A 19,509-nucleotide genomic window follows, 5' to 3' on the forward strand; every position below is an offset into this window, starting at 1 on the left:
ACATTTTCCATGTTAGTAAGTTATTTAAAAGTTAAAATAAACCTTTTTTTGCATTTTTCTTGTACAAAATTTGTATTTGAATATGTGAGCTCTTTGCAATTTGCGGCAAAATCCAGAATATTAATAGATATAAAATACTGAACTGTAGAAATCTGACACACTGTGTAGTATTAATTGAAATGTTCGATAAAAATTAAATATTCTTAAAGAGTGTACACACAAAACACAATCAAATTATAAATAAACTATTTTTAATTAAATTACTTTTAGTGCTTCAAGACAAATGTAATCACAATTAATTTAACTCACATTTGAATGATTACAAATTGGACCTCTGTAAAACATAGAATTTAAAATTAAATGTAATGATGAAATAAATAAATAAATAAATATCTTATAAATTAAATAAAAAAATTATAAATCATAAGGATTTTTATAATTTGCACACTCGATAAATATGTTATCAATAATATCGAATACATAAAGACAACAGTTTAACAGCGCAACATGTACCTATACCATACATTGCTCTCACTCTGTCACACTCTCATTTTTGATTGCTTTCCTTGCAACTGTTGAGAACAGCACTTGTTAACAGCGTTTGTTGAAATTAACAGCTGTTACTCAAAACTGTTATTGTATATCTTGCTGTTGACGCGTGTGGTCGGTTTTTCGGCGGTTAATGCGGGTATTTTAAAATTAAGCAACAAATATAAAGTGCAAAAAATCTGAAAAAATTTATGCAAAAAATTAAAAAAATTTCTAGATGTGTTTACAATTACTAGAAACATAGAATTAGATGAAAAAGGTAAATTTTACCAATAATTCAAAGCAATTTTGAGTGTGTGGTGGCAGTAAAATCGATTATTCAATCTGTGTGTGTGCGTGTATGTATGCGTGTGTCAAGTGCTTTAACTTTTTTAATACATATGTACATGTGTAAATGTAAATGTGAGCTGGGCATAAAAAAATTTGCGGAAAATGTTGCGAGTAAAATTACAATTAACTTAATTGAAATTAACACAAATCGAAAATAATGCATTGAGAGCAGCTGAAAACACAAATGACAAAGCAAAGCAGACAGCAAAATGTATAGAGAAGTGTATACCAAAAGCAGAGAGTAAAAAAAGTTCAACCAGAAACGCACACACACAGCCACAGATACACACAGGCACATGTACACATACAAACGCACACACTCCCACAGCAACTGCTCTTATATGTATACGTGCGTATATAAGTAAAGTAAATGGGTGCAAAGCAATTGCGAAAAAAACACAAGTGCAAAAGCAAATAAGACAAAAGCAAAACGCAGTGAATGTGTACACAAAAGTAAAACGCAAACGCACGAAAAATTTAATAATTAATTTAACGCTTTAGCAGCGCTCGAGTTTAGGGCAGAAAAAAGTTCTCAACAAGCTAGCTGCTGGCAGCTGAAGCAACTATCAGCGAGTGGGAGCGAGAACGCACTATGCTACGACAGCCATCAGCTGTTTTGACACTTGACACGATCATCGCCCGTTTTGTATTTTTTGTTTTTTTAGTTGATATTTTTTTTGTTTTGTTTTTTTTTTTGTTTTTCCTAAACGCGTTTTGCTTTTGATTTTACTTCGTGTTAATTAATGTAAATTGCTTTATTTATTGCGTTTAATTATTATCATGCATAGTTTGGATTTAATCGACGCAAGACAAAATTCTTGAAAGCAAAAAGGAATAGAAAAGTGCCAGCACACAGCAAAGACAAAAAGCATTAAAAATAAAAAAACAAAAAGACATAAAACGCAAAACGACAAATTGAATTTGCAACGAAATAAAATGAAAACTGTATTGCAACGCTATGCGAATTATTTAAATCTTGTGCTAATATTAAAAATAGAAATGTCAAAAATGTCATGCTAATTTTTGTTCTTTTCTCTCTTTATTCCCTTACACCTTTTGTCTTTGCAGCAAAAAAAAGCAAATGAAAATAACAACAAAAAGCGAATAATAAATACAAAATAATTAAAGTGTTAAACCAAATGATAGTTTAAGCTTAAAGTGTAAAAAAAACTAGTTTAAGCCGCAAAGTGTTGAAAAAGAAATACAAAAAAAATTAAAAATATAAAACTGCAACAACAAAGCAAAAACAAAAGCCAAAGCAGCTTCCACTAATCCAACAAGCTACAGCAAAAGCTAAAGCAAAAGCAAAAAACGCCAGCTAAAATTCAAGCTTACAAAAGCAAAAACAAAACCAAGAAACAAACACAGGAAGCAGAAGAAGTGAATAGTTGCGCTTTGCTGCAAAAGCAATTGCTACAATTTTCTTTACATCGTTGTCCATAAACTCGGCAAAATAGCTAAATCCATTTTACAATTTCTAAAAAAGAAAAAATCCCATCATAGTTCAGGAACGGGAAGCGGCAGCGGCAGTGGATCAGAGGGCAAGCTACAGCAGCAGCACAGCAACGAGGAGGAAGGCGGTGGTGCAGGGGGAGGACAGCAGGAAGCAGCCGCCGCTAGCCACAAAATAACACCGCCGACCAACACAACAGCAACTGCAGCAGCAGCAGCATCAGCAACTGGAGTAGCATCCTCATCCACATCCTCATCAACAGCAGCAGGAGCATCCGCTGGAGCGAGTTCCGCAGCCGGCGAGGCAACCAGCAAAAAGGACTCTGAGCAGGAGCAGGCAGGAAACAGCAGCAACAGCAGCTCGCCCCAAGCTCAAGTCTCAGCCAGCGCCACGTTTCGTTTGTCGTCGTTGACGGGCACCATCTCGAAAATGGGCAACAACGCGACCACATCCAACAAGAAGGTGGACGCCGCCGAAACGGTCAAGGAGTTCCTCGAACAGGCCAAGGAGGAGTTCGAGGACAAGTGGCGTCGTAATCCAACCAATACCGCTGCTCTCGATGATTTTGAGAGGATCAAGACGCTGGGCACCGGCTCCTTTGGCCGTGTGATGATCGTGCAACACAAGCCAACAAAAGACTATTATGCCATGAAGATACTGGACAAGCAGAAGGTGGTCAAGCTGAAGCAGGTCGAGCATACGCTTAATGAGAAACGCATCCTGCAGGCCATACAGTTTCCATTTCTCGTCTCGTTGCGTTACCACTTCAAGGACAACTCCAATCTCTACATGGTGCTCGAGTATGTTCCGGGCGGCGAGATGTTCTCGCATCTGCGCAAAGTCGGACGCTTCTCGGAGCCCCATTCCCGCTTCTATGCGGCACAAATTGTGCTGGCCTTTGAGTATCTGCATTATCTGGACCTCATCTATCGCGATCTGAAGCCGGAGAATCTGTTGATTGACTCGCAGGGCTATCTGAAGGTCACCGATTTTGGCTTTGCCAAACGTGTCAAGGGTCGCACCTGGACGCTATGCGGCACCCCCGAATACTTGGCACCCGAGATCATCCTGTCCAAGGGCTATAACAAGGCAGTCGACTGGTGGGCGTTGGGTGTTTTGGTCTATGAAATGGCAGCCGGATATCCGCCATTCTTTGCGGATCAACCGATACAGATCTATGAGAAAATCGTTTCCGGTAAGGTGCGCTTCCCATCGCACTTTGGGTCCGATCTAAAGGATCTGTTGCGCAATCTGTTGCAAGTGGATCTGACCAAACGCTATGGCAATCTGAAAGCGGGCGTCAATGATATTAAGAACCAGAAATGGTTCGCCTCCACGGACTGGATTGCGATCTTCCAAAAGAAAATCGAAGCGCCGTTCATACCGCGGTGTAAAGGTCCCGGCGACACAAGCAATTTCGATGATTACGAGGAGGAGGCCCTGCGAATTTCCAGCACCGAAAAGTGCGCCAAGGAGTTTGCTGAATTCTAGAAGATGCACATATTGGTCGCATTCTCGTCACCTTCGTTACCATCGTCGTTGTTGTCGTCTCGTCTATATGTCTACTACTATATACTATTAGTACTACAACTGCTGCAAATGCAAATGCAACTGCAACTGCAAATGCAACTACAACTGCAACTAAAACTACAGCTACAACTACAACTATAACTGAAACTATTACATCTACTTGCGTCTAGTTGGGCAAATACTTACCATAAAAACACGTCTTCATCTTGATACCAAATTGGGATTTCTCATACCCGACAAATAACAAATAGCACAACTGTAAGTATTTTGATAACTAATCCATTCTCGATAAACGTTTTATCGAATTTTAAAACATCTTTAAAAGAGTAGGCGATGCTTTTGGTAGAAATTGTAAAAGCAGTTTTCATTACATGGAGTAACTTAACGCAGTCATAATAAGTGTTGAATTATGTTTAGTTGATAAGGCAAAAGCATAACGAAAGTAATGCCAGTTATTATTATTATTTTTGCGTTGCTTTGCTTTCATTCTGCTTGATCAGCAGTTGGAAGATTGATTATTGTTTATTTAGATAAAGCATTGGAGTTGATTAAACAAAGCAGCCCCAGTCAGTTCATCAAGTGAAACAGTTTGTTTGTTCATCCCCTCTCATTCCCCTTTCATCAGCACTCTGTCTCTCCTCGTCCTCCTCTTCCTTCTACCCGCGACTGACGCGTGCCGTTCAGTCATTCTTTTAATTAGTTTGACTCGTTGCAGCTGTTAACGAATGACTTGAATTTCTCGGTATTTTCTGGCCATTCTCTAAGCGAACGAACGTTTCGAAACATTGTGCCAGCCTGCTTCTTGGCCTCACATGCTCAGCATATGTTTGTTTTTTATTCAAATAATTCGTAGTAAGCATTCTTACAATGGTCTAACTTGAAATCCATATGAACTGAATCCTCATAGTTACCGGGGAAAGACCACTAAAGGTTGTCAGAGTTGGATTTAACTTCAATACAACAAAAAAAAAAATAAAGATGTGTCACAAATCACAGAGAAAAAAAGTAGACTGGGAATAGTCAGTGAAGAACACGAACGAAACGTGATAGATAAAACATAAATTCTGGGCAGGAAACAACGTTATCTACTCTTGAAATCAATTTAGTTCAAATTGTCTAATGATAAAGTTAAGAAAAGCAAAAGCATCGAATGAAATTAAATAAAGGCGAGCTTATAATGCAAAGAGTAAAGCTGAATTTATTCGGTTATATTTGAACATCTTATCATGGATAAAAAATTTCCGTCTTATTCTAAGTAGAAAGTATATTTGCTTTCCTTTCTTTCTTTTCTTTTTTACAACTTTTGCGTATTGCGTGCCTGGAATTTCCTTAGCGGATTCAAATGCTATCCCTCAATCGAAGTTTCAATATAAAACACGCCCACATTTTTCGTTTCGCATTGAACTTTGCGGTTAACCAAATCCACTTTGCTGTCGATAGTCTCGAATGGAAGATATATGTATATATTTACACTTGACCCATTTGGTTACCTAGGAAATGTGTCTGTGTTTATTTCTATATACTTTAAATATATATATTTGGGGGGCTCTTCGAGGCATAAATAATGTCAAGCCCAGCAAACCAAATAAAAAACGCAAACAAATATAAATAAATTATTTTATGCGTGTGCTGTGTTGGTGTAAAATATGTGATACCCTGTAATCGAAAAAGTAAAGCGCACTGAAGAATAAAGAAATTATATTCTGATTGTAGAACAAGAAAATAAAAATAAAAAAAATGATAAATCATATGGTTGTTATAATTTATGATTTAACTTATAGGGTAGCTTCTAGTCGAGTCGGTTAATGCATTCTCATTTGTTTCAGTCAACTTTGCGTGTTCTTGCGACATTAGCGAAAGCATTGTTCTTTGTGCATAGTTTTTATTATTTTCATCAAAACCAAGACGTTCACAATTAATATTCAAATAAATTATAAACGTTCGCTGCGTGTAACAGCCGCATAAAGCCTACAAAAAATATGTAGAAGCGAAAGAAAAAATCGTAAACATTTTTTAATTATATAAATTTACAAATTGAGGCGTGGGTTGTTCTTAGGCACAAGACTACACGAACTAAGCTTCTATGCTGACCTTCCAAAAAGAGAGAAAATATTGTTTTCATAAATTTGTTGCATTCCTCCTAATCCCCGGCCATGACCTTGACTGACCTTTCAGCCCAAGCTTTTTTTATGTGACTGTCAAATTGTTTTGTGTGTCTTGTGACACTTTTCTTGCACAGTTCTTTTTTATTGGCACTAATTAATGCTTGGCTTCAATTTGGCTCGACAAATGAATCGAAAAAAGAATAGAAAGAAATAGAATGTAAACAGAAACGAAGCCATCAATCATTCGTTTTTGAGACTACTTCAATTATAATGATAGTCATGGGTACTAGTTCCTAATACTGGCAGCAGTTACTTTATTATTTACAAAGCTCGATGGTTTTGTCAGCGATATGACTAAGTTATGGCTTTAGGTTCTTAACTCGATATTGAAGGCATTTCTGTGAGTAGCAAGCGACAAAAGAAGTGTTATGCCCTGTTTCCACAGCCACTCAGTTTTTTCTCATTTCATCGATTACCGTTTTGCCATTTCCAAGGGCAACGTTTTGTCATTTCAAAATTTTAAAATGGGCAACGGTAATTTTTTAGTGTGGACGCTCTGATGCAAAATAGCTGCTCAGGATGTAACCAAAGTTTAACGGATTAATTAATTGATGCAAATTGAATGGTTTTTAAAAATCAGTACTGCAATTTTTATTACCCGCTATGATGAACTCCGTTTCGATTTTACCTCGATAAAATATCGACATGTCGAATTTACAGAAAATTTGTCCGATATTTTTACGTTTGTGTCCGATATTTTCACATATCTCACGAATGTTAAAAAAATCGAGTCTTCTTTCTTTTGAGTTTTTACAGGAGACAAATACAACATTTCAAATATATTGAAAAAACTGATAAAAACTGATTTTTTTGCTGCTGTGGAAACAGAGCATTAAAATAATATGTATATATTTCAATTATCTAAACTTAATTTGTACGACGTTGCTAAAGTGGGCGAAATTGTCTGATTAGTTTGGTGAGGAAATTGGGTCGTCACTCTGCACACAGTTGTTTGCAGTTGTTGTTGTTGGCTGCGCCTTGAGCTGAGCGAGCTGCCTAAAGTTCACATCGCTGCTGGATGGTAGTCAAGAACACTAATACTAAAGCAGTCTGAAACGTGTTTAGAACCCGTACGAAATTCGTTGCTCACTTTTGTGACGCTCCAATAAACACCTAGACCAAGTTTAGATGCAAGCAGCAGCAACGTGCTCCAAACATATCTAAAGCAGATATGCAACTGCCAACACGCTGAGACGCCGCGACTTTGCTATCTGGTAGACAGACAGACGGACGGACAGACAGACAGACAAGCAAACAACTAGACAGTCAGATAGATGGCGGACAGACAGACGGACAGACTTGAGACTGTGTTGGCCGGGCAGCCTTGTAACAGTGCCCTCAAATCGACAAACACGCACGCGCTGCAGCAACACTCACATCAACTACAGCTAAAATAATGACAGTAACAGCAAAAATAATGCGCACAATTATTAGCAACAAAAGCAGTCGTATGCTAATCGAAACAACGACGTCTTGATACTCTTAAGATCTGTTCAATATTTCAACTTTATTTTTATTCTTTTGCTGAAGAATATCTGATGGATTTTCTTTGTTTACAGCAACTGAATATGGTTAATGAGCGTTGCATCTTTAATTATTCACACATTTCTGTGTATTAATTATAAATGTGGCAATAAAATAAAATACAGCTATTTCTCTGAGAATTTGCTATGCACATTTCACCTGCTCCAGCTACTTAGCTAGCTAGCTGTAATTTGTTATGAATCGCTTCCATCTGATGTCTACGCTAAAGCTTCGTGTAGATGACACACTTAAATGTATGTATTGTTGTTTTTTCTACTTGATATTCATTTAATTCTTTTTGTTTTAGTTGCAGTGTTTTTATTTTTGTCTTTTTTGTTGTTTTTTTTTTGTTTTGCTGTCAAGGGTATTCGCATTCATAATTAATTCTTAACGCGCTGTGGAAACGTGACGTATGAGCAATGCACTGAATGAAAAGCTGGACAAATGCTAGTTACTTGCGATTATTTTCGCTTCGTTTCCATACGCAGCGAGAATAATTGAAATGATTTTACACATGCATAGCATACACACATACATATATTGGGTGTGTGTATGTACATATGTATGTTTTTATTATGTGCATAGGTAATTACGTGAGGTTTGATATTTGTTTGCTGATTTTTGCGTTTGAATTGTATTTTGTATTTTGCCAAAGATCTGTGAGCTTTGCTGGGTATGAAAACGAGTTTTGTTAGGATCCCCCGTGAATGCAGGCTATAAAAAAGCGTTTAAATTGAGACAACAACATCGAAAATAAACAACAACAACAACAAAACATAGCAAAAACAGCAGCAGCGAAATCATCATTTAAATAACGCACACGTCGTCGTCGACGTCGCCATGTTGCGCCCGTTTTAATTTTTTTTTTGCTGTTCGTTTTTGCAATTATTTTTGTTGTTGGTATTTTTCGTCGTTTTTGCTTTCAAATTGTAGCCGCTGTTTCGTGCGTATGCGAGTGTGTGTGTGTGTGCTATATGTGTGTATATGTGTGTGTATCCAAGAGATAAAACGCGTACTTTTTGCCCGTTTTGCATTGCTCATTCGCCTCTCCCGCACTCGATTTGTCTCTTGCTCGTGTGCTCTCTCGCTCTCTCGCTTGCTTGCTTAACCACTGACACAGCCCTGGTTGCTCGCCTGCTGTGTCTCTGTCCCTCTCCCACTGCCTGTGGTAGTCTCTCGCTTTGGCTTTATACATTTTTCAGTGCCGTGCAATTTTCATTCAGAATTTATGAGCAAATGAAATAGAATTGAACATGGAAAAGGCGAACACAATGAAAATTGAAAATTTGCTTTAGTTCTTTTTTATTCCTTTTTCTTTTTTCTTCTTGCACTTGTTATGTGCGCAGGTGTCGTTGTATGTGTGCGTGGTTGTAACATGTGTAAAGCTGTTTGCTATGTAACCTAATTGCAAGCTCTGGCAATCCCGAAGAACACACTGCGATTAAATTGCATATTTTTATTATACATTTTGCTGTCACTTTCTTCTCTTTCTGCACTCTTTTTTTTTGGCAGATCAGCTGTTTCGGGCCGTTGTGCAACTTTGCGATTGAAAAGCGTTAATAACAAATATGGCAAATAAAGTTGTTGTCGTAATCTGAATTATATTGAACGCCAGTTAAATGGTGGTTAGCGAGTGCTGCCTCTTTAGCTTATCAACAAAATAGAGCTAAACGGCAATAATTGTGCGACTTGTGATAAGAAGTGGCAACAAACAAAGACATTTATTGCATTCATTTATGCAGCCTAGCAAACAATGCTGGTCGTCGTCGTCGTCGTCATCGCCGTCGCCGTCGGCATCGTCATCACCATGGCTATTATTCCTATTCCCATTCCTACTCGAATTCTTTGGATTCCTTTGCTGTTTGCTCATTCTGGTTGTTGGCATGTTTTTAATTTGTTGTGTCTGTGAAATGGGTTAAGAGCATGCACCCCACTCGAAAACCTTCTGGTCTTGGACTTGTTATTTGCTTAGTATTCTTATTTCATTCGTGCATTACATAATGCATTCAATTTCGGCCTGCTAACAGAGACGTCACGCAAAATAGAGACAGAGACAGTTAGAACGAACTGAATTGATGTATTGCCTTCTCTTTCGCTCTTACTCTCTTCAGCTGTAATGGCTAACACACAATTATAGTTATATTTAGTAGTTCGCAGCGAGTCGTGAGCTTAATTGAATTTGTCAGAAGCTCCGCTTCTCTCTCTCGCCCCACTCTCCAAAACGATTCAATACAAATGACATGTAATCAATAATAATTTGTTGTTGCGTTGACATTAGTCAACGGGTAGCCCAAGTGGGGAGGGGCGAGTGGCATGTGGCCTGTGTCTGCATGCAACGAATTGCCAAAGCAGGTGCTTGCTAGCAAATTAATTGAACATTTTGCCCCCTTCCCGCCCCTTTTTTTTTGTCATTTGTTCGGGCTCTACCCCCGCACAGTTCATCTGCCATAGTCAAATGATACACGCAAGACGTAATTATTGATTAATTATTTGTGTGTTCGCTGCTATTTTTTTGTGTTTTACACTAGGCAACATAGTGAAATGTCGATAAGTCTACATAGAGTGTAAGCTAGTTAATAATAATAAAAAAATAGAATAATTTAAATATATTTAACTAAATTGGTTTGAAATGCTTTTTACAATTATCAAGTCGTGTTATTTCTAGTCATGTTCTACAGTGTAATCCATAAGCTATTATTTTCCCTAGGTTCTATTCATCTTTTTTACTTGGTTGCTGTTGTCGTTAGTTGTTGTTGGCCCGTTTAATTACATTTGCCTATTACGTATTGAGTTGTTAGAACGAAGCGCTGGCTAACATATGATTGATTGTTGTAAATGATCTTTTTTTGCAATAAATATCAAACTACGCACTCACTCAGATTGTGTAAGCACTGAAGATAGAAAGATAAGCTTCTCTATGGTGGAATTGTCGCAACTATAGAGAATATATATATTCTCTATATGTGTGTGTGTGTGTGTGTGTAGAGAGCTCTGAAGTGTAGGGGAAGGTCATTTGCGTGTGTTTTTAGCAGAATTCAGTGAGTTTACCTTGCACACTTGCGTATACGTAATAATACTGCATTTACGTATATTACGCATACGCAGCGTTATGCGCGTCCCACGCGCTCTTGAGCATTGTTGAGTTTTTACTGCCAGCTCTGCCAGCAACAGATAAATGTAATTACTGTCTTATCATAATTACCAGCGAATTGAGAACAAAAAACAACATAGAAAACTGGAGTACAACGTGAGAAAAAAAGCGAGCAGGCGAAGGACGGACAGAGAGAGTGAAATGCTGGCGATGAATGACGATGCTTGCGAATGAGTTCAGCTGTGTTGCCCACACACAAGCACACACACACAAGTGCACCCTGCGAGTGAATGTAACAGAGAGAGAGAGAGAGAGAGAATATGGTGTGTGGGTGAGAGACGGGAGAGAAGGAAAGCAACAGCTTCCTTTTGCCTGTCAGTTGTTGTTGCTGTCGCTGTTGTTTCAAATTTTAATTTTATTTTATTGCAGCGCACAAATTGTGCGCCAGCGGCGTTGTTGCGTGTAAGCTTCAGCCTCTGCCTTAGCGAGGGCAGTTCAAATAGTACGCGACCTAGCAGGACATGAAATTAGAATGAATCTGATGCCAAATACTAATACTTTCCCCGTATTGAACAACAGATGAGTCTTCGCACTTTTGAGATTATACAAATTCAATGTGTGTAAATTCGAACTATTTTATTAGATTGTCGACGTACTAACGTACTAACAAAACAAAATAAATTTTTGAACAGTTTGCTTGATTGGAAACCGCGAACAATTAATAAGACATTGGGCAACTAATGAAATAAACTAATAATTCTATACCAACAGAAAATAAAAATATATTTGATATACTTGATTTGATATATTAGATAAAAATACCTATTAAATACTAGATAGATATTCTAATATTAACGTTTTAAACTGAGGAATAGATTTACTGAAACAAATTATAGAGATTACTGTAGTTCCCACAATAATATTGTTTCGATCAACCCTCGCCTGTGTGTGTAGCGTTAATTGCCTCCGTGCGCGCGCAAGTTTATATTGCGAGCTCACTGGCCACTCTTCCTTTACATGCTGCAAAGAGGGTGAGGAAGAGGGCAGGTCAGGGAAGGGAGGGGAATGGGACGAGAGAAAGTAAGAGCCTGCGGGCTCAGGTTGTCCTGCCTTGCCCCGACCTGCCCTTGGTCCTTAATTACTTTCGTAGTTAATTTTGTTACAACAAAAGCGACAACAACAGCAACTGCGACAACAAATTCCACATTCAATGCCGTTGCAAAAATTGAAACTTGTTTTTAATTCACGCTTCTCACTTGGGGACAAGTCTCTCTCAGGCTTTCTACTCGGTTCCTTTGGACTTGTTCAGATTCAGTTCTCGCTTCCCGTTAATTTCCCGATTGCCACTTTCTTCTTCTATTCTTATCTATTTGAATTTTTCTTTGAGTGTCATGGAAAATTTTAATATCAAAAAAATACACCCAGATTTTAATTGATACGTTGCTATACAATCGATTTTTTGCTTTGTTTCTCCAAATTTGTTGCTTATTCTTTACGCTTTTGCTTCTCTCTCTCTGCCATGTTATCTAGTTTTGCTTAGTCCGAAAATTGATTTGGATTTCAAAGCGAATGAGTTTATTGACATCAGATACGAAGGCCGCACCGTCGCACTTTTTTTTCCACTCTGCTTTGCTTTGAAAGTATTCCACTCTGTGAATCGTCGATATTGGACGCCTTGATATAATTGTCATCATTGTCATACTGCCATGCGCCACGCCCAGAAATTCGCAGTTCGCAGTTCGCATTTCTTCTCTTATTAAAAAAAAGTTGAGAGTTCAAACTGATGAACAGCAGTGCAGAGCAGAGCAGAGTCTAACATGCACGATGAGTGTGAGAATCAACAGAGACGCAGATGGATTGGAACAACAAAAGAAGTCAAAAGTGAATAATAAATTGCAGATTTTTGGGCGTTTGTTGAACTCAAAACTCCCGACACTGATGCCATTTATTAAAAGACTGTGTTGAACTCTTAAATGGCCCCAAAAAGCTCACCCTCCTTGACAGCCAATGAGCCCGAGCAGATGAGAGTGCCAAAAGTGCGTTCATCAGCACTTCGCTGAATGCAAATTTTCATAAACGATAATTGGGCGAACAATCGAAAGACTTTGAATTGAACGAAAATTGATGAAACTAGAACATGTTAAATTGTTTGCTTAATCTCATTGTTAGAGAATGATTTTTCAACATTTATCATGGGCTTTTTTAATTAATTATACCGATTACCCATAAGGTAAAAGGAAATGTATTCTACATGTTCATTGACTGCGATCAGATACAAATTGTAGAAATTTAAGAAATTCGTGTTTATGAAAAAAGGAAAAACGCCTCCTCACTATGCGTTTTTGTACTCTCTGGTATATTTTGAATGTAGCACTACATTAATATACCAAACACAGCATTTGGAATATTTTAGTATTATTGTGGTATATTTTATGAACATTAACGCAGTGTTTTGCTTTTATTCAAAGTGAGTAGCAAGCACACTTGAATGTAGCTTTCTTACTTGTTTAATTAATCAAGATTTACCTCAGCCGTCGATAGCTTGACTTGAACTGGGAATTTACTTGTTCCGCTTGCTAGTCTCATTTTATTGCATCCTAATGAAATAACCTTGGATTCTGTCTCTTATCTAGCATCTTGGAAACATGATAAGCTGACACTTACTGAGCACATGCTTAAGAGCATACAATTTTTAGTAGAGTTTTTGTAAATTATAAATTTCATACGTGTATTTTCACTGCTCTGCAACATATTTGACCTACAGACAATGACAAACATGTTGCCCATTTAATAAATAACATTTTTCGTATACGCCTCGAAGAGAATATCTGAACGGGAATATTAAAAAGAAGATACTGAAATATATCTAATATAGTATGTATATTCGCCCATCATATGAATATAAATTAAATTATATAAGCAATGTTGCTGCCTAGCCAAAGCCAACCACAAGAATTGTGCACACAAATTTACTAGAATTTTATAAGAGCGAATGCAATCTCCGTTCCTCCCCGCCTCCCCCCCTCGCAGCACGCATCACGCAATCAAAAACATTTTAATAAATCAACAGTCTGGGCAAGTGGACAAGCTTCCACTAGAAGCCAGAAAACATTCTAGATACATATTTACCCAAGATACAGACGCAAATATTATGAAAATGAAATGAACAAATTTGATGACGACCAGGCAACCAGGCGACCAGTTGTTGTTGGCAATTCGCAAACTATTTTCAATACACCAGCGTGTTGTGTATACGACGAGTATTCGATAAATATTTCTTTCTTTCTCTATTTGTAGTTCAGTCCGTTTGTCTGTCGGTCTCTCTGTCAGATTGTCTGTCTGTGACATATCTTTGAGTGTTTGGTCTGCCCAGCGTCTGTGCTCTAGGCGCAGCCCAACTCATTTCTGTTTGTACTTCGATAAAATAACCATAAACAATAACAAAACAACATTGGCCATTTCTCAAGTGTGCTTATACATATGTATGTTATGTGTGTTAACAAGTTCTGCAGCTAAATGCTTTTAATTAGAATCTCACATTTAACCAGATCTTAGATCAGAAGTCATTGCGCTGTTGAGTACTCATCTATCACTGAGATTAAATTACACGAGCAACATCATACCATCATATAACATCATATTTATATTTACTCTTTGTGCTTTATGTTCTTATGTAAATACAATATATTTTCTAAGCTCAAAGCAAATCTTTGTTTTTGTCATATGAGTCATTATTCTGTACACATATGATTTTTAATTTTAGTCTCTGCAGAGTATCGAAAATGCCAACTAATAGCTATATTATAACTATGTCCCTACAGAAAATGTTAATAACAGGCAGAAGCAACCATATCCGACCTCAAAAAGTATTCATTCCTGAAATTTGTTGAAGTTATTAAAGAAATAGTTTTATATTGCAAAAAAATTAAAGTTTGTTAGTTAGTTAAGGCCAGATGCTTTGATTGGCAATTTGGTATATTCTGTATTCTATGGTATATTTTGAAAGTGATAGTATATCAATATATCAAATAAAACTTTTGGCATATTTTGAATGTGATAGTATACCCACATACCTAAAACAACTTTTGGTATATTTTAGTATGTTTGTATATTTATTTGGTATATTTTAGGAATAATTTACAATAGTTTTGTCTTTTTTTTTCAAAATGGGTAGCGGGTATCTCACAGTCGAGCACACTCAATTGCAGCTTTCCTACTTGTTTAATTTCACAATGAGAATACTTTTGTTGTAATTGTTTATAGCACAACAGCTGATATGTATGATCGACAAATTTAGTAAATCCAAGCATCATTCCATCCTATGTAAACTTAACATTATCTTAGTGTTCATATGATTTAAAGTGTGTGACTTTGCATATATGTATGTATATAACATATCTATAGTACGTGCATAAGGAATGTGTTTCAACACAATTGTTAAACTGACTTCAGCAGAGTTGATTTTCCCCAGGTGGTAATTTAACATTTTTTTGAATGCAGTTTATTTGTATGTGTCTCCCTCTCTTTCTCTCTATCTGGCTCTGTCTCTGTCTACCTCATGAAATATGCAGAAATGCTGGGTCAAGCTGGGGACCGAGCGTAAAAAGCCCTTTTTGAAAATGCACAAATGATAAAGAACTATGCTAACAAAAAGGAATACAGAAACATTAAAATTGGACTAAGTAAAGAGAATACAAACCTTTGGTGAATGGCTTTTGGCTCTTTAGACCTTCTTGGCAACTCAGAAACTTAAGTTATTTAAGTATAAGTTTTAGTTGAGCTTGCTTGTTTAGTTATTACTTACGGGCATTTTTGAAAAGGCCTTTGCAATGTGTGTTATTAAAATGTGTTGGCGCTTTATCTAATTTGAGTTAAGATAACGAAAGCTATACTATTATATAGAGGGAAAGTACTCTTTGTAGGTCAAAAAGCACTTCGAACTCATATTTATTTAAGCAAGCATCGTCGTCGAGAGTACACTCGACTGTAACTTTCTTACTTGTTTAAAATCGACTTTAACTGTGGGTTCTCAAAATCGTGCAGCAATGCAATAATGTACTTCATATTTATATAATCATTTTGAATTGATTTATATTTAAATTTAGCCGATAACTTATTACTTGTCAGGTTGTTAGGATTGCGTAAAAAGTTATTTATTTTTCTATAATGAAGTAAAGATTATGCATACTCACATTACACAAGGTTTATATATTAGTCAGGTACAATTTGTTAGATTTTTATAGTGCGCACATAAATATAACATATGATTATATTATTCAGTTCCACTTTCTACGACCACGACTGAGTTTATATCATTAAACTAAAAAAAAACCATTTCCTTTCCTTCCATTTGTTCAGCTTATGGTAAACTACTATCTGAAGTACCTTTCATTTGTTGCACATTCCGATGCTATTACTTATGTTTCGCTTTTTATTTTTGGCATTTTGGTCATTTCAAGGCCAGTTAAAGCATTTGGCAAGTGAAAGCTTTGTTTTCAAATCTGTAGTTGTACAATAGTTGGTAATGCTTCGAACATTTGTTCAAATTGATCTTATGTAATCCGATTCGTATGAGAGGAGGAGAGAAGAGAAGAGTTAGCAGCTAGCTCAACATGCTGCACTTGCAAATATACCCGCTTAAATGTATCTTCTTCGGTTTCGTATAGTTATGCATATATGAATATGTACATATAATGTATGTATTGTATTGTTATTGCTGCCTTGGTGTGGGTGCAGCTACGTAGTCGGCTCGTTCACTCACGACTTTGGTTTCCAGCCATAAAATGCCGCCTGAAAATACAAAAACAAAACTTGCCGTCATTTTATTTTTTATCGTATCTTCTTGCTGTTGTTTTTTTTCCTCTCCTCTTTGTTGTTATATGATTTTGTGAAAAAAAATTTAATATAACCCGCCGCTGTCGCTGTCGCTGCCATTGCTTACGTCATAAGCGCCCACCGGCAGCGCTGCCATCGACATCAACATTGCCATTGACGTCGGCGTCGACGTCGACAGCGCTGCCGCAGATGCAGACTGTTTGGTGTGCTTGGCGTTAAGTTTCGATTTGTGTGTGTGTGTATGTGTGTGTGTGCGAGACTGATAAGGCACAAAATCTATAAAAGTTTTTACATGCCAGTTGAGCACCGGGAAATGAGAACAAAAAATATAACGAGTTTATTTATACACACAACTATGATATAGTACATGTATTCACCGTTAAATATCTGATTTAGTTGAATCATGCGGGTTCATCATGCGCTTTAAATACCTTTTTTTATGTTTGAGAAATATATCAAGTACAAAACTGATTCCACGAAAGTTTTAAATAAAATGTGTTAGGTACTTTTGATACTTCAAAAGAATCATGTGAAAAGATCATTTTTGAAAGCAAATAGTTGCCATAAAACATGAAATATAATTACTTGTGTACTATATGTTCTTTATAAATTATTTTCGATAAATCAAATCGCCTAAAATAGTCAAATGACCTTGACCTAGCTCAATAATTAGCTTTGCGTGTGGGAAAACAATGACAACGGTTTGCTGGTTCTGTTAATTTCGATGCCAAAACCAATATCGGAATTTATCAAACACATCACCAAATTAGTTGGTATCAGTTTGCTAGCAAGTTTAATGGTCAGTGAAGAGCTCGTTTGAGTTTAAGCAACTCAAAAACTTGAGACTGAGGTTAAAAAACTCAAATAGGAAATGCCCGAGCACAAACTTGGCCTCTCAGTCAAGGCTAAGAGCTAATGAAAACATCAAAAGCATATAAAGCGGTTTTATCTACTAGTCCATGATATTTGCATATTTTGAGATAAATATACATGTATATTTGTTGTTGTTTTTTACGCAGGTAACTAATTAGATTATTTTGAATTGTCTCTTTTGCAGCGTAGTGGAACTTAAACGCTCCCCTCACAATACTGATGAACGCATTTTCGATCAAAAAATGGGATTTGTAATAAAGGAGCAAAGTGAGCAGCGAGCGAGAGAATGACAGAGAAGAGGAATTTCCAACTACATGGCAAACATCAGCAGTTAAAATAACAAACAAACAAATAATAAGTAACAACAATTTATGGTAAAACACATAAATAATCATTCATAACATATAGCGTATAGTATAACCACGAGACTACAGATATTTAGTTGTAAAGTACATAGTTTAGTTTAACTGAAAAGAGAACATAACAGAGGAGAACGCAAAAGAAAACAATGCAAAGGCTAAAAGAGAACTTCGGTAAAATGGCGAAACAAGATGAAAGTGTTTTTAAGTCAACCACAAGAAACACCCCCCTAACAATCACACACAATAACAACAACAACCAGATATAGAACAAGAATATTTGTGAAAGTATGAAACGCTTTATTAATTTATAAATTAAATACAAATAAAATGATGGCGCACTTAGTGTGGTAATAAAAAAACAAAACAAACAAACAAGAAAAAAAGCAAAAAGAGAAATTAAGTTGTTTAAAAGAACGTAAAAAAACGAGAATGATGAAAGTTCTCTCTCGGCGAAGTTTTCACAAAGCCTCGTACTCGTAACATCGTGAAGATATCGTAAACAGGTCAACCAAGAGTTAAGATTCGTGCGTTAGTTAAACCGAGTTTACTGATGGGAATGCATTATAATAACTACAAATTAGTGTTGCATAAGGCGCTCCAAAGTATACAAAACAAAAGAAATACGAAAAAAACAAACGCTGAAATTCCTTATGTGCCCTCTGGCTGATGCCTCCTGCCCCTCCCGCCCCTCTGCTACTTACTGAGCTTACATATAGCTCTCGATGTTGTAGGCGTTCTAGACATACGGATACATATGTACTATAAATGTTGTACAATCAGCGACGACGTGCAACAATAAAAACAAAAACCAAAACACAAACACAAATAACATCTACAATACAAAAGAAGAGCACACACAAAAAGAATGAAAGGTAAAGATAAAGATAAAGAGAAATCAGCCGAAAGTTAATCAACATCCAATAGACACACATACACACACATGCTCATCAACAGTGGCACCTAAAAGTAAGCGCACTCACCGAACATACATATACATACATACAAACACACATATTTACAACATACATATTAGAAAGTTATACGTGGCAAATCCACGTATCGCTCGTAGGATCTAGGGCAAAAATGCGCCAGAAAGAACCACATGAACTACTCAAATTCTAAAATAAATAATAAATATTAACATGGAGAACATACAAAGCATACAAAACATATAAAACATAATATATATGGTATAAATATATATTATAAAAAAAAACAACAGCAAAAATGCAGCAACAAAAAAATCTAAATGTTTACATTTAAGTCGCAAGTAAAAACCAAAACAAAAACAAAAACAAAATGAAATTTGTGTGTAAAAAAGCGTAAAATCGTAGCATTAATTGAACAACAAAAAATATTTAATATTATACACTTATATAAAACACAAACAAAAAGATACCAAGAAAATGTGCAAAAAGGAGAAAGAAAAAGAGAGAACGGAAAAATAAGCGCCAATTAAGTTTAATAATTTAAAAAAAAACAAAGCAAAAAAAAAATCAAAAAACAAAAACGTTATATACATATATATTTGAGTAAAGATCAATTTATATATATTTATTGTTTATCATTTCGTTAACAAACAAATTTCTCTAAAAGTTTAAAAGATCTTAAGGGTTTACTATGTGGAGCAGCGAAGCCTTCTGTTAAATAATAGGCTAAAAGAAAAACAATCATTTAAATTATTATTTTAATTCCTGTACTCTTTGTTAATTTATTTTTAGACGCCAAGCCTTTCAAATTCTGTTGTTAAAAAGAAATACATTTATTTTTATCAAAAATATACAATGTATGTTTTGT

The 19,509-nt window shown here is 36.2% G+C and overlaps 1 protein-coding gene across 1 annotated transcript; it reads left to right on the forward strand.

The window, feature by feature from the left end:
• Positions 1-633: 633 nt before the first annotated feature.
• Positions 634-18,962, forward strand: LOC132783600 (cAMP-dependent protein kinase catalytic subunit 1). Its single transcript, XM_060788862.1, has 3 exons — positions 634-808; positions 1,948-4,120; positions 17,535-18,962. Exon 2 carries the CDS (start codon positions 2,762-2,764, stop codon positions 3,821-3,823), a length of 1,062 nt encoding a protein of 353 aa, XP_060644845.1. The 5' UTR covers positions 634-808; positions 1,948-2,761; the 3' UTR covers positions 3,824-4,120; positions 17,535-18,962.
• The last annotated feature ends 547 nt before the right edge of the window (positions 18,963-19,509 follow it).

This window comes from Drosophila nasuta, chromosome 2L (genome assembly GCF_023558535.2).
Source record: "Drosophila nasuta strain 15112-1781.00 chromosome 2L, ASM2355853v1, whole genome shotgun sequence".
Taxonomy (NCBI): domain Eukaryota; kingdom Metazoa; phylum Arthropoda; class Insecta; order Diptera; family Drosophilidae; genus Drosophila; species Drosophila nasuta.

Bases quoted from the DNA above. Each gene is read 5' to 3' on its own strand.
- LOC132783600 (XM_060788862.1), top strand. From the start codon at position 2,762: ATGGGCAACAACGCGACCACATCCAACAAGAAGGTGGACGCCGCCGAA.